This window comes from Schistocerca americana, chromosome 1 (assembly GCF_021461395.2).
Source record: "Schistocerca americana isolate TAMUIC-IGC-003095 chromosome 1, iqSchAmer2.1, whole genome shotgun sequence".
Classification (NCBI taxonomy): domain Eukaryota; kingdom Metazoa; phylum Arthropoda; class Insecta; order Orthoptera; family Acrididae; genus Schistocerca; species Schistocerca americana.
The window spans coordinates 298,502,771-298,516,917 of record NC_060119.1 but is presented as its reverse complement, the minus strand read 5'-3'; the positions used below and the strand labels follow the sequence as shown (position 1 = coordinate 298,516,917).

At 43.1% G+C, this 14,147-nt stretch overlaps 1 protein-coding gene across 1 annotated transcript in view; it reads left to right on the top strand.

Moving 5' to 3' along the window:
* LOC124622148 (peptidoglycan-recognition protein 2-like) overlaps positions 1-14,147 on the top strand; it is a 96,316-nt gene that overhangs the window by 44,236 nt on the left and 37,933 nt on the right. Inside the window, exon 3 of the mRNA XM_047147786.1 lies at positions 3,865-3,983. Coding sequence (XP_047003742.1) covers positions 3,865-3,983 — 119 coding nt within the window. The remainder of the gene's footprint in view (positions 1-3,864; positions 3,984-14,147) is intronic.

Here is a 14,147-nt window from a genome sequence, read left to right as displayed (position 1 = left end):
TTTCGTAGATATGCACTAAATGATAATTTAGTTCTAGTTTGTTTTTGTGCTCTCTGAATCTGGAGGAGAGAAATCTACCTGTTCGTCCTACTTCGAAAGTTTCACATTCTCCATATTTGATTTTATGGATTCCTGATAGTGCAAATGGTTTTGTTTTGTGGCTGGTGTGTCTGACTGTTGTCCCTACTTTGCTGTTAGTGTGGAACCCGATTCGTACATTTATTTTTACGAAAATTGTAGGTTGTTCAGTCTGATATGGCATCATAATAAAGTAAAGAAATGTATTTTGTTTTTTCTCGGTCTGCTCCTCGTGTTAATGTTATTTTTTATCTCTACTGTCGTTGTTGCTCGGTAATTTAGTGTACATTTTGTCTACCATTTTATTACTACCCTTTCTTTGTTGCTACATGTTTTAGTATTCATAACTCCTCGGTAATTTTTTTCTGTTCTTATGGGTATTAATGCGCCTGAGTGACACGAACTGTTTTGGATTATGCTCTCATTACAGTTTATAAGCTGCTTTGGGCTGATAACGAATATTGCAAAGAAAATTGAAACTTAACTCTGGTTTTCGTTTGGCAGAGTTTATCTGTACAGGAAAACAAAACACATCAAAGTGCATACGTCACCCTACTGGTAGTGAGCTTCTTTCGGCTCCAGTTGGGGATGCTGTTCACATGGAGCAAACTTGCATAAAAATAAAATGTTGTTTTTGCCAGTTCACAACAAAATATAAAACAAACATTGTTGTGGAATCTTAATTGTGTGCAGTGTTATGAGTAACTCTGGCGTTCTAGAAGATGACTGCTTGAAAACTAAAAGATGTGCACAAAGTAGCCACATCAATGGCTGCGGCTACATATAAGTTTATAAGTCGCATTAAAGCTTTCAGTGTGGACACCACTTGTCACTACAGGGGGAAGAACATGCGTGTGCAAATTGCACTTTGGGAAATCTGTTGATTGGCATGCCTATTGTGAGGTTTTGTTTTAGCTGTTTAGCATACCGCCTAAGAAGTTATAAGCCTGCCTGATCCCCGGCGTCCTACATGGAAAGGAAGCTCCCCATAAGATCACTCAAATTTTTAGAGAAACAATGCCACGCAACGGATAAAGTCTGAATGAAAACTACTAAGGGTGGCCCAGTTAAGAATGGACATAAGAGTACCACACATCACAGATACATTAATGAAGGGGCTCATCTAACTACCAATGAAACTTGCAGTTCCTATAACAATTTCATTTGTCATAAGACATCAAATAAAATTCTTTACCCGCCGAATCGAGCATATAAACATTTAATAAATGGACAATCTTGTAATCATGTACTATAGACTTGGCACAAGTGGATAGGCACATGAAAGCTTAAGGATGTGGTCAATGACCGCAGAAATGGTTAGTGAAGTGAAGAAAAATGGTTCAAATGTCTCTGAGCACTATGGGACTTAACAGCTGTGGTCATCAGTTCCCTAAACTTAGAACTACTTAAACCTAACTAACCTAAGGACATCATACACGTCCATGGTTGAGGCAGAATTCGAACCCAGCAGTGCGATTCCGGACTTGAAGCGCCTAGAACCGTTCTGCCACAGCGGCCGGCTCTTGCGAAATCAGACCAATAATAATTTTATAAACAATTTTAACAAATTCCTACTCTTGGGTTTTTGTCATGGTTAACCAATAACGGTGTGATACAGGAAAGAAGATGAAAAGCTTTCCCACCATATCACAGGCTTCTAACCCCCAGCCAAGCCGAAACGTTTTCATGCAGACACGCACAGGAAAATGTGCCTTCCGCCAAAATAATTACTGTGGGTCAGCTGGAGTCCTTCTCACTGCAATTTAAACGGACATTCCTTCATGGAAATACTGTGAACAATAGGGAGGTCACTTGGCTCTGATATCTTTGTCATCAAAAAGGACCCCTTTCAGCGTCTCATCCAATGCAGTTTTATGGAACGCAGGCTGCCCTCCTACACCTGATGTGCAGAGATGGGACATCGTAAGTTCCCCGTTCTTTACCTGCTCGGTGTTGCTTTAAGTGCTGAATATATTTGACACCTTGGTCCTTTTACGTTAACGTTCCTATCTTGAGCCAGCTAAAGAAAGCACCCAGCACTGCAGAAAAATCAATCCCCTTTACCATGATAAAAAGAAAGGAGAAACAGAGTAATTGACTGTGCACTCATTGGTAGCAGTGAATAATGTTTGCAGTTCTTATCCCACGTTAAAGACTAGATTACGACTATTGGTTGGTGCAGATTTAATTATCAAATAGGTTGCATGACAGTTTGGGTATAAACTGCTACGAAACACTATCTGTAGGCACCATCAAATTCTATGCGAAAATACAAAACGGATGAGTCGTGTAAATGTTCTGACACTGTAAGACGTGTATATTTCAATTGTCAAACCACAATTTATGAAAGATGTTTATATTTTATTAGTAGGATTAAGTAGGAATAATTAATATTTGTCATGTTGGAAATAATTGTGGTAGCAGGGAATGTCTGCACCAAAATATTGTTGGCAAGAGAGACCGCAAATTGATATAATTTTAAAAAGGGCGGGAGAGACCGCGTATGGATACATTTTAGAAAAGAGCGGGAAAGACCGCGCATTGATACATTTTGTAATGGTATCAGGGATTGTCTGCACCAGAAAGCGTTGTTGGCAGGAGAGACCGCACTTAAGGATTCGTAGGAAGTCAGTAGTAAGCGAGATGTGAAGCGAGTTGGTAGCAGGTCTGAAGCGAGAGGTTGAGACGAGCAGTGTGCCTGCCAGCCACCAGCTATGATTTACAAGAGATTATAAACGGATGTACAAAGACATCAGCTAACTATTATCATAAGCGGAACTAATATTATTGAATTATTTTCTTTGCGAAACTCAAGACTACTGAAGGTATGTTTGCGCAATGCTAGTTGTAAGATTATTGTAAAAAGTAAGTCCCATTTGAACGTTTGTAAAATCATGTCATTACCAGCAGTAAATATTTGAAGAAACGTTTTCAGAATATAATTAATTTTTGCCAGCAATGTTGCATTACTGATTATAATCCATCCCAAAAACCATCAACGTAAAACTTTGCAAACATTTTATTGTTGTCAAGAAAAAGTGTAGCTGTGAATTACGTAACTTCAGACAAATTAATTAAAGAATAACGTCAGCTTTGCTATTAAAGAATGTCAGCTTTGGTAATAAATACAGCCACTTATTATGACAGCCCACCAGCTGTTAATAGAGTATAGTAAACCAGAGTAAGTATATTCATGTCGCAGTTCGATGTAGCAGTCAGATGGCGATCCAGTAACAGAAAAAAAGGTAAGGAACAGTTTTGGGTTATTGCAGATAACGACTGAGGGCCACGACGACGACACATTCTATGTTTCGTCGAAATAATCAGAAAATCACTTTTAATAATCAGCAATTAAATTTATATGCGAAGATTGAGAAAGAGAATAAATTTCAAAGGGAAGATTTCATTTGTTATTATTAAGCAAGAGATAGAAATGCTAAGGAAAGGTTTCATAGGTTATTGTAGAAGGGAAGGTTGAGTAACAAAAGAGACATATAGAGGAGAGGGGAAGGTTTCAGCACACCTGTCCACTAGCGTAGCTGTGCCACAGTGCATATTACGCATCGAAACTTGAGACGCTGTAGCCACTGGTACATGTTTTTCTGTACGTCTTAGTTTTTATGCAGTTGTCTTCTGAAAGCCTGGAGGTGCTCGCAAATAACCCTGTACTTCAGTTTTTAATATGCATAACAGCTTTTGCCTCTGTTTGTACAATAGCAGGTGTGGCATTAACTTGGCTCGCCGGCCAGTTGGCGCTTGGTACTGAGAGGTACGGCCGTGTTGCAGGTTCCTGGTGGGAGGCGACGGCAACGTGTACGAGGGGCGAGGCTGGCATAAGCAGGGCGCGCACACGCGCGGCTACAACAAGAACTCCATCGGCATCGCCGTCATCGGCGACTTCACAGGTGAGCCGGCGCGGCGCCTCCAGCTACTGTCTCCCGCTGCACCAAAAAATCAAATGTTCAAATGTGTGTGAAATTTTATGGGACTTAACTGCTAAGGTCATCAGTCCCTAAGCTTACACACTACTTAACCTAAATTATCCTAAGGACAAGCACACACACCTATGCCCGAGGGAGGACTCGAACCTCCGCCGGGACCAGCCGCACAGCCAATGACTGCAGCGCCTCAGACCGCTCGGCTAATCCCGCGCGGCCCCGCTGTACCCGCGGCTGCGTTGGTGCCGTGTGTTGACTCGAGGGAACGAACTTCTATGACCTCTGACGTGTTGAACACGGCAAGTGCCATCACTCGCTTCCCCAGAAACCCCGCTCTTTGGAAGAGGAATCAAAATAAACGAGCATGTATCTCGGCTTGTTGGTAGATACTCAACTGTTTCTGAAAAAAAAGTCGGTTTTTGAGGCATTTTTGAGCCATTTTCGAGGTACTTCATGTGCCCTTTGTCGAGCAATATCGTCAGACTAAGTTGTGGAGAGACATAGATTTTTCTTTAAATTTTGCCCATTATTGGGTTTATTTTGCTTTTAATTTTCCCTTTATTATCTTTATTTTTGTTTTTCATTTATAAATGGTTCAAATGGCTCTGACTAGGGAACCTGCCCATTGCACCCCCCTCAACTTTAGTTATAAGTTCGCACAGTGGATAGGCCTTGAAAAACTGAACACAGATCAATCGAGAAAATAGGAAGAAGTTATGTGGAACTATGAAAAAAATAAGCAAAATATACAAACTGAGTAGTTTATGCGCAAGATAGGCAACATCAAGGATAGCGTCAATTCAGGAGTGCCGTGGTCCCGTGGTTAGCGTAGGTAGCTGCGGAACGAGAGGTCCTTGGTTCATATCTTCCCTCGAGTGAAAAGTTTAATTTTTTATTTTCAGACAATTATCAAAGTTCAATCACTCACACATAATCATCTTCGCTCTCCAAAATTCCAGGACATGTTCAGATTTGCTTGGACATATGCAGGATTTGACGGTCTACACACGGAAAAATTTGAAAACGTTAAAAACATAAGTTTTGACAGAGCACAGGGAAAACTGTACAACTGTGAAACTGTTGCATTCATTTGTTGCAGTTTATGTGACACTCTTATGTTTTCATCACTTTTTTGGGAGTGATTATCACATCCACAAGAAAACCTAAATAGGGCAAGGTAGAAGAATCTTTTTACCCATTCGCCAAGTGTGCAAGTTAGGTGGGTCGACAACATATTCCTGTCATGTGAGGCACATGCCGTTACCAGTGTCGTATAGAATACATCAGACGTGTTTTCCTGTGGAGGAATCGGTTGACCTATGACCTTGCGAGCAAATGTTTTCGGTTCCCATTGGAGGGGCACGTCCTTTCGTTTACTAATCGCACGATTTTGCGGTGCGGTCACAAAACAGACACTAAACTTATTACAGCGAACAGAAACGTCAATGAACGAACGGACAGATCATAACTTTGCGAAAAAAGGAAAGTAAACTTTACACTCCAGGGAAGACCTCTCGCTCCGCAGCTGCTCACGCTAACCACGAGACGACGGCACTCCTAAATTGACGCTATCCTTGATGTTGCCTATCTTGCGCATGGACTACTGTTTGTATATTTCATTTATTTTTTTCATAGTTCCACACAACGTCTTCCTGCTTTCTCGACTGACATGTGTTCAGTTTTTCAAGGCCTATCCACTGTGCCAACTTATAGCTAAATCTGAGGGGGGTGTGATGGGGAGGGTCCCTTGTGAGCACTATGGGACTTAACATCTGAGGTCATCAGTCCCCTAAAACTTAGAACTACTTAAACCTAGCTAACCTAAGGACATCACATATATCCATGCCCGAGGCAGGATCGAACTGCGACTGTAGCAGTCGCGTGGTTCCGGACTGAAGCGCCTAGAACGCACAGCCACACCGGCCGACCTATCATTTATACTGGGTGGTTATAATTAAACTTTCAAACCGCTGTAGAAACACCACTGGTCAAGATGACTTCAAATTTCAACGGAATATTATTGGAGAAGGGAAGAAACGTACGGCAGAAGAAAAATATAGTTACAAAATGTATCAATAGATGGCGCTGTAACCATCATAATTTAATAGTAGTCGACTACAAAGACAAACGAATTATACAACGATGCCTAAGGTGTAAGTTTGTACGTTTGACGTTAAACTAACTGTACTACTCAATGTGCATGGGTGTACAGGTGTCATCCTGTTAGTTACGTAAGCCCATCCACGACTGCAACGTCCCGAGGCCAAAAACCGCATAAAGCATCACTCACATCGGTTTTTAATTGTCGTGCGGCCAGACACCGCATAAAAAGCATCAGTAAAAATGAAATCGGATTATTAATTTCCGGTGACTGGCGCAAAACATGTTAAATATCTTGTCCACAGTTTCCTGCAACAAGATGAAATCGAGAAACAGCATGTTCTACAATTAATCGAACTGTTTCCGGGGTCCGTTCAGAACCTTTTGCGCAATGTGTGCCTTCAATGCAGCTAACGTTGCAATCGGAACACTATATTTCAGATAGCACCACAACCAGAAGTCACACGGATTAAGATCAGGTGATCGGGAGGGCCAGGCTGTAGGGAAATGGCGGCTGATAATTCTAGCAGTTTCGAAATGGCGCTTCAGTAGCTGCTTAACTGGATTTGCAGTGTGCAGAGGTGCGCCATTTTGCATAAAAATGATCCCATCCACAAATCCACGCTGTTGGATAGCTTGGATGACGTGGTTGCGCAAAAGACACTCGTAGCGCTTACCAGTGACGGTAGAGGTAACAGGACCGGAAGCACCTGTCTCTTCGAAAAAATATGGCCCTGTGATAAATGATTCCGTAAACCTACACCACACAGTGACCTTTTCAGGATGAAGTGATACTGGTTATTTTCGAGTGGCTTTTCCGTTGCTCATTCGACAATTCTGTGTATTGCCATATCCTGTCAGATGGAAGTGGGCTTCGTCTGTCCACAAAATCTTCCACGTCCAATCATTGTCCACTTCCATGCGAGCAAGAAATACTAAATCAAAGGTCTCTCTTGCTGGCAGGTCAGCAGGAAGCAACTGGTGCACATGGGTAATTTTGAATGAATAGGAAAAAGCAGGATGTTTCGTAGGATTTTACGCATCGTGGTCACGGGTATGTCCAATGTTCGGGCAATTCTCCGTGCACTACACGTTTCCACACCACCACTCGTCTCCTCCTACACTGCTGTGGCCACTGCTGAATCAATTCGTTTCCTCCCTCTACCAGGTTTCACACCAAAAGAACCCGTCTTTCCGAATTTCCGAATCATTTTCTCCAGACCCTTGGCAGTCATCGGACCAACGCCTTTTATTCAAACCCTTCAGTGTGCGGAACTTCTGCAGAGCGGCTTGTGCACAGTCATCATTCTTGTAATACAGCTTTATACGTAGAGCGCAATCCTGCAATGAGACAGTCACGGCTAAAGGAGGAAAAGCCGTGTACCCAGCAAGTAATACCAACTTCAGTGGGTCGTGCCCATGACAGGTGTTTTCATTTAGATATTCTGACACATACAGCGCCGTCTGTTGATAAATTTTCACACTATTTTTCTTCTTCTACCATACGGTTTCCCTCTTCTCCGATAATATTCCGTTGCAATTTGACGTCAATCTGACCAGTAGTATTATTTCCACAGCGTTTTGAAAGTAGAATTATAATCACCCAGTGTATCTGTCCGTGGAAGATTGCTGCACTAATGTTTTCCTGTATATACTGACATAACGGTGCCCTCACTCATCTACTAATGTCAGATGAATGAATTTAAAAAAAAAATTATTTCAAATTGTTTTCGGTGAAATTCCTGTAGTGTATCTTGATTCATAATCAATTGCAAGCAACAGTTTTCAGAAAAGTGATCCGTTATGCATGGTTTGGCGCGAAATGCTCACCAGTGTTAAAGACGTTTCTTTCCCGATTGAGATTCGTGCGAGGAAATGTCCCTACGGCAAACCTGCTTTCACGCGATGGTTGTGGTGTTCGGAAAATCTGTGCTTCGAATGTTTCTATGGCCAGTATCATCCACGGAAATGCACCAGATCTTCCTGAAGAATAAACATATGAATAAACTGTAAGAATTAACATAAGAAATGATGCAAGGATCAAATAGCCGAGTATAAGAATTTCAAAAGATTGTAGCCCCCAACATACCTCATACAAATATATTGTACAGTAAATGTCTGACACTTACTGTGAAATGCAGTTGTAATTTTACAATTAATATAACGCCCTTGTATCATCTATTTTGATAAGAAACATTCATGTAATAACCTTCTACGGACATGGGTACGTAAAGGAAAACAATAAAAATGAAATAAAATAAATGAAAATAATCGGTTTTCCAACACTGGTCACTAAATTAAGAATCCACGATGCTGATCACTGACCCACCCTTTCGCCCGAGGGTATCGCGCTGTATCTATGGATAAGCCGAGAAACGAGTAAGCGTATTTTGGCTCCTCTTCCAATGAATGAACTTCCTGGGCGATGGGGTGATGGCACTTGGTGTGTTCTCATGAATGGCGGCGCAGTACTGTCTGCCCCAAGGAAGCGAAATAGGATCGCCAGTGCTTTAATTTCTCGTAAACGATTTGAGAGAGAGGATGAACAACACTATAGGATGCTGAGTATGTGTTGTGTGCAGAAAATTATTCTCGTTGGACGATAGTAACGTATAGCAGAAACACAAAATTTTGATGCAGAGTAAATAATGGCAGCTCTCTTAGAGAGGCACCTAGATGAGAACAGGTACATTATCTGATTAAAAGCAGCCGAACACCTATTAGTGGACATTAATGTGGAGTGTGTCCACCCTTCACCTTTATGACGGCTTTAACTCTGCTGGCGACACGTTTAGTGAGTTCGTTGAATGTCTGTGGAGGAATGGTAGTCCATTTTTCCTCAAGAGCCGAAAGCAGCGAAGGTTGGATGCTGTGGTCTAAAGTGAAGTCGACATTCGTACTAATCCCAAAGGTGACACATTGGGTTCAAGTCGGGACTCTTCTCAAGCCAGTCTATTTCATGAATGTTATATTCCACAAAGCATTGCTTGTTGCTTTATGGAAGGGTGCACTGACATGCTGATACGAACAATCATCCTCTACGAACTGTTCATCTCCTGTATGCAGTACACAATGCTAGAAACTGTGGTCGTATTTTTAAGTATTTAGTGTTTCCTTAAGCTCAGTAAGGTGAACACAGGCTAAACACGAAAACACGCCCATACAATAACACCTCAATCTGCAAACTTCAATATTGGCGTTATACATTACGGCAGGTAATTTTCTGAAGGCATTCGCCAGTGTCAAACAGTTCCAACGCATTGCCACAAGGTACAGCCTGATTTATCACTCAGTCAATCGCTTCCAGCCTTGCAGTGCCCAGTCTCCCTGGTCTTGATTTAGCTATAGTTGTTCCGTGGAACTTCCATTTCACAATTGTATCACAAACAGTCAATGTGGGTAGCTTTAAAAGGGTTAAAATGCCGCTGATGGAACTTTCACTGGGGTGACATCTAATAACTAGTTCAAGTTTGAATTCTCTGAACTCTCCTCGCCTACCCATTCTGGTCTTTCTGCTTTGGTACTGACAACACTATACTTACCACCTCCTCTTACACTGGCGCCCGTGATGCCTAGTGGCCAGCTCTACATTGATAAGATTAGTATTTTCGCCCCATACTTTGAGAATACGTAACTCTCGATCTCTAGCTCCTAGGACGTGACAATTTTGTGTCATCACTGAGTAACATTTGTTAAAGCAGTAATAGAATTTGCATTTATTTGTGATAGTTAAATCGTTAAAACTATTTGTCTACGACATGTATTTTGAATGCACATTTAGATTTCGATACTGTTAATTAGGGCATCATGCGCGTAATATTACTCATTGTTTCACGCGTCTTTCAAGATCCATGTAAACATTCAGAAGAGAAATGAGGTCCACGAAAGAATTGCTCTAGTGGGGCCGAAACCTATAGATATGTGACGTACGTATACAAACAAATGATTAAAGCTTCGGAAAAACTGAGTGATTTATTCAAGAGTAAGAACTTCATTAACTGAGCAAGTCAATAACGCGGTGGTCCACCTCTGGCCCCTATGTAAACAGTTATTCGGCTTGACGTTGACTGATTGAGCAACTGGAGGTCTTCCTGAGGAATAAAATGCCAAACCCTGTGCAATTGGCGCGTTAGATCGTCATAAGCGACAGATGATTGGAGGCCGTGCCCATAATGCTTTGAACGTTCAACAATACCACCACTTGCAAAGTAAGTTAGAAATCAGATTAATAATGTTGCTTACGCAGCATATGTTCGCTTTATCGGGCAACAACAAAGTTATTGACTGTGGCTGGTATCGTCAGAATGGAAATAATGAAGTCACTGTAAAAGTCATTAATTTTGGCACTTATCTTGAATGGATTCCCACGTAGATTTCGTCGAAGTTGTTATGGCTCATCTTGTTGATTCTAGGGTGACTCCACTTTGACTGCTAGAAGGTCCAGATATGTATTTTAGCACCGGAAAATGTCTGACACGCAGTGAAGTAAGGTTTAAACCTAATTTCAAATTATTTCTCCTGGACTCCTACTCCACTGGCGAATTTGTACGTAATAACCTGGTAATCAGTAGAAAAAGTTTTGTTTTCAAATTCAGTTGCATGAGTAGGAATAAAATGATAATGTTTGTTAATGTGAACACTAATCGTGCACATATATTATGGAAACTGACTCGTTCCATATAATTTCGATAAAAAAGTCGTTCAAATGATCTATAGAATATTTAACCAACTGCGGCACAACTTGACTGAAAGAAGGGATCGGTTGGTAGGACACACTCTTAGGCATGTAAAAATGGTCAGTTTGTGAATGGGCGAAGTGTAGGGACAGGCTCTAATACAGGAAGCGGGTTCAACAGGATAGTGTGGGCTGGAAAACTGCATCAAACCAGTCTCAGGACCGGAGACAACAACTACTGTGGAAAGGACATTGCTAGGTATTCTTGTTTTATGAGACGCTCTGCATCCTTGAGGATCTTCTCGTAATAAAACTATGGATCAAAAAGTATGTCTAATCTACTCTGAATCTCGGCGCTGAGTCACGTGACGAATGGGAAACGTGGTATTTGTCACGGAAGGCTGCGCTGCCAGGCACGCAGCTGCGACCCGTGCCATCAGTAGTAGCGTAACCAGCAGCCGTGGACTGCGAGACGCGAGACACTGTCGCTGCAGCGGGGACTTCACCCGGAGCGGGGTCTGGCTGACCTCAGCGGGAAACACGTCGGCGCGTCAGCGGCCGCTCGTTACAAGGACGCCGCGAGGCCCCTGACCGCTCCGCCGTTAAGGCCGCATCACCTTCAATAGCTACGGGCGCTAATGGCAGTGGCGTACCGCCGCCCTGCCGTCGACGGAACGTTGTGAAGCGACCAGCTACACGAGGACAGTCACCGTGAATAAATCACGCCTTTGACAATGTCTTCTTCAGTATATCTGATCAAAAAGATCCGGACACCTGTTAGTGGACATTGTGGGATGCGTCCACCCCTCGCCTTTTCCACGGTTTGAACTCCGATGGGGACACTTTCACTGAAGTGTCAATGTTTGTGGAGGAACGGCAACCCTCTCTTCCCCAAGAGCTGAAACCACACAATGTAGTGACATTGCACGCTGGGATCTCGACTGAAGTAGTCGTTCTGATTCGTCCCAAAATTGTTCCACTGGGTTCGGGTAGGGACTTTCGGGTAGGCCAGTCCATTTCAGGAATGTTAATTTCAACGAAGCGTTACCTCGCAGCTGCTACTTTGACACAGTGCTTTGCCACACTGACACGATCATCGTCTGCAAACTGCTCCTTCACTCTATACTGTGCATTATGTTGCAAAATTTATTCATATCCTGACGTATTTAGCGATTTCGTAAGCACAATAAGGGAACCACGCAACAATCTATAACGTAAATCCACCTCCTCCGTTGCTCTGTTGGCCTTTTCGGCAGGTGACGTTCTCCAGGCATTCACCAAATCCTAACGCTTCCATTAGATTGCCAAAAGATATTTCATTATTCATCGCTTGAAATCACTCGTTTAGTCATCCACTGTCAAGTGCCGTCCGCTCTTCACAACACCTCGCTGACTACAGAAATCTGTCGCTTAAGAGGAGCTACTCGGGCATTGTACCTCATTCATTTTAGTCCTCTGCAAGTGGTCTCGCTGTCGCGTTCTCGCTTCCCGAGCACGGGGTCCTGGCTTCAATTCCCAGCGGGGTGAGGGATTTTCACCTGCCTCGAGATGACTGGGTGTTTGTGTTGCCCTCATCATTTAATCGTGGTTCATGAAAGTGGCACGACTGAGCAAAGGTTAGGAGTTTGTACGGGCGCTGATAACCGCGCAGTTGAGCGCCCCACAAACCAATAATAATCATCATCATTCATTTTAACTCCCTACCCGCCCCATTCATTGCGCTAGCTAAGCTGTGGGTAGCGCTTTGGAACTCGCGAGTGATCTCTTCCGCTCATTTCATGCAACTTTTGTCCCACCCCCTGCAACCCTTCAACGCTCATTGGCTCCCCCTGTCCGTCAGTTCGAGGTCTCCCTGGTCTGGGTTTACATCTGGTTATTCCTTTGCATTTACACCTCAGTCACGTCACCGACAGTCAACTTGGGTAGCTTTAGGGTTGACATGTCCCTAGTCGATTTGTTACTCAGGTGACATCCAATGAATACTCCACGTCCGAAGCCGCTGAGCTCTCTGCTGTTACTGCTTCTCTGACAACGCAGTGCTCCCTGCCTCCTTTCATAGTGGCGGGTCCGTCTCTCCTGACACCTAGTGCTCAGTTCCTCATAGTGTGTTCGGATCCCCGTATGCTTCCGTGCAGAGAGTTAATAAGAGATCGCAATTTTTTCCTTCCGACGAAACGATGTCACCTAAAGTGTAACTGTATAGTCGTTACCTCAAATTTGTTAGAGCCAATGGGTCATTTTCTTACCAACTCTAGTTTTTAGACAGAGGCGCAATCATATTCCAGTCGATTTGAAAACGCAACACTGGCAGGTGCAGAAGCACGCTGGTTTCGGAAGCGTGTCATGTACGTTTTGTCATGTACCACGATTAAGACCAAAGCCATGGGATTCATCCACAGACACTCAAAACATCTCCTCTTACTGCAATATGCGGAGTAAACACCATTTGCTACACATCCCCAAGGAACACAGAAGCCATAGTTACACCAAGCACCATGACCGTCGCCACCTTGAAAACTAAAACTTAACCACAGACTAATGATTCTGCATTTTGCATCATAGCTGTTGTCCTCTATTCGGGCACATGAATTACTTACATTTATGCTGTGAAGTGATGATAGTCTGTATCAGATCCTTACGAATCGAGCCATCAATGATTTATGTGCTTGAACATCAACTAAAAGGTTCCTGTAATAGCCACGAAGGAAGCCTGACGGTTGGTTTTTCAGAATTTGACGAACTGTCTCGGGATTTCTAGGTCTTCAAAATTAAGTTGTGTCTTTCACTTCACATTAACATTGATTGCAGTGGATCTGGGCACACCACTACTTGAATTTTCTTTCCAATACAGGTTCTCCCCATGAACTGCTCTCTCCTTTGACTCATCCTGACATTAACGAACCCTCTGTTGGTGTTACATTCCGTCTGTAAACATCTGCTTTCGAATTACTTTCCCAACCAGCACGTTCAGTAGTTGTCTAACAACGTTACACAGCTTGTGCTTAGACTTTTCTTCCTAGCTGTATCAAAGTTATTCTATTCCGGAGGCAGAGATCTTTGTTCAAATGCATAATGATGGAAATGGAAATGCCGTGTGGCTAGGGCCTCCCGTCGGGTAGACTGTTCGCCTGGTGCAAGTCTTTGGAATTGACGCCACTTCGGCGACTTGCGTGTCGATGGGGATGAAATGATAAGGACAACACAACACCCAGTCCCTGAGCGGAGAAAATCTCCGACGCAGACGGGATTCGAACCCGGCCCGTTAGGCATGACATTCCGTCGCGCTGACCACTCAGCTACCAGGGACGGACAATAATCAAGATCATCGTATATTTAGACGGTCGGATACATCGTAG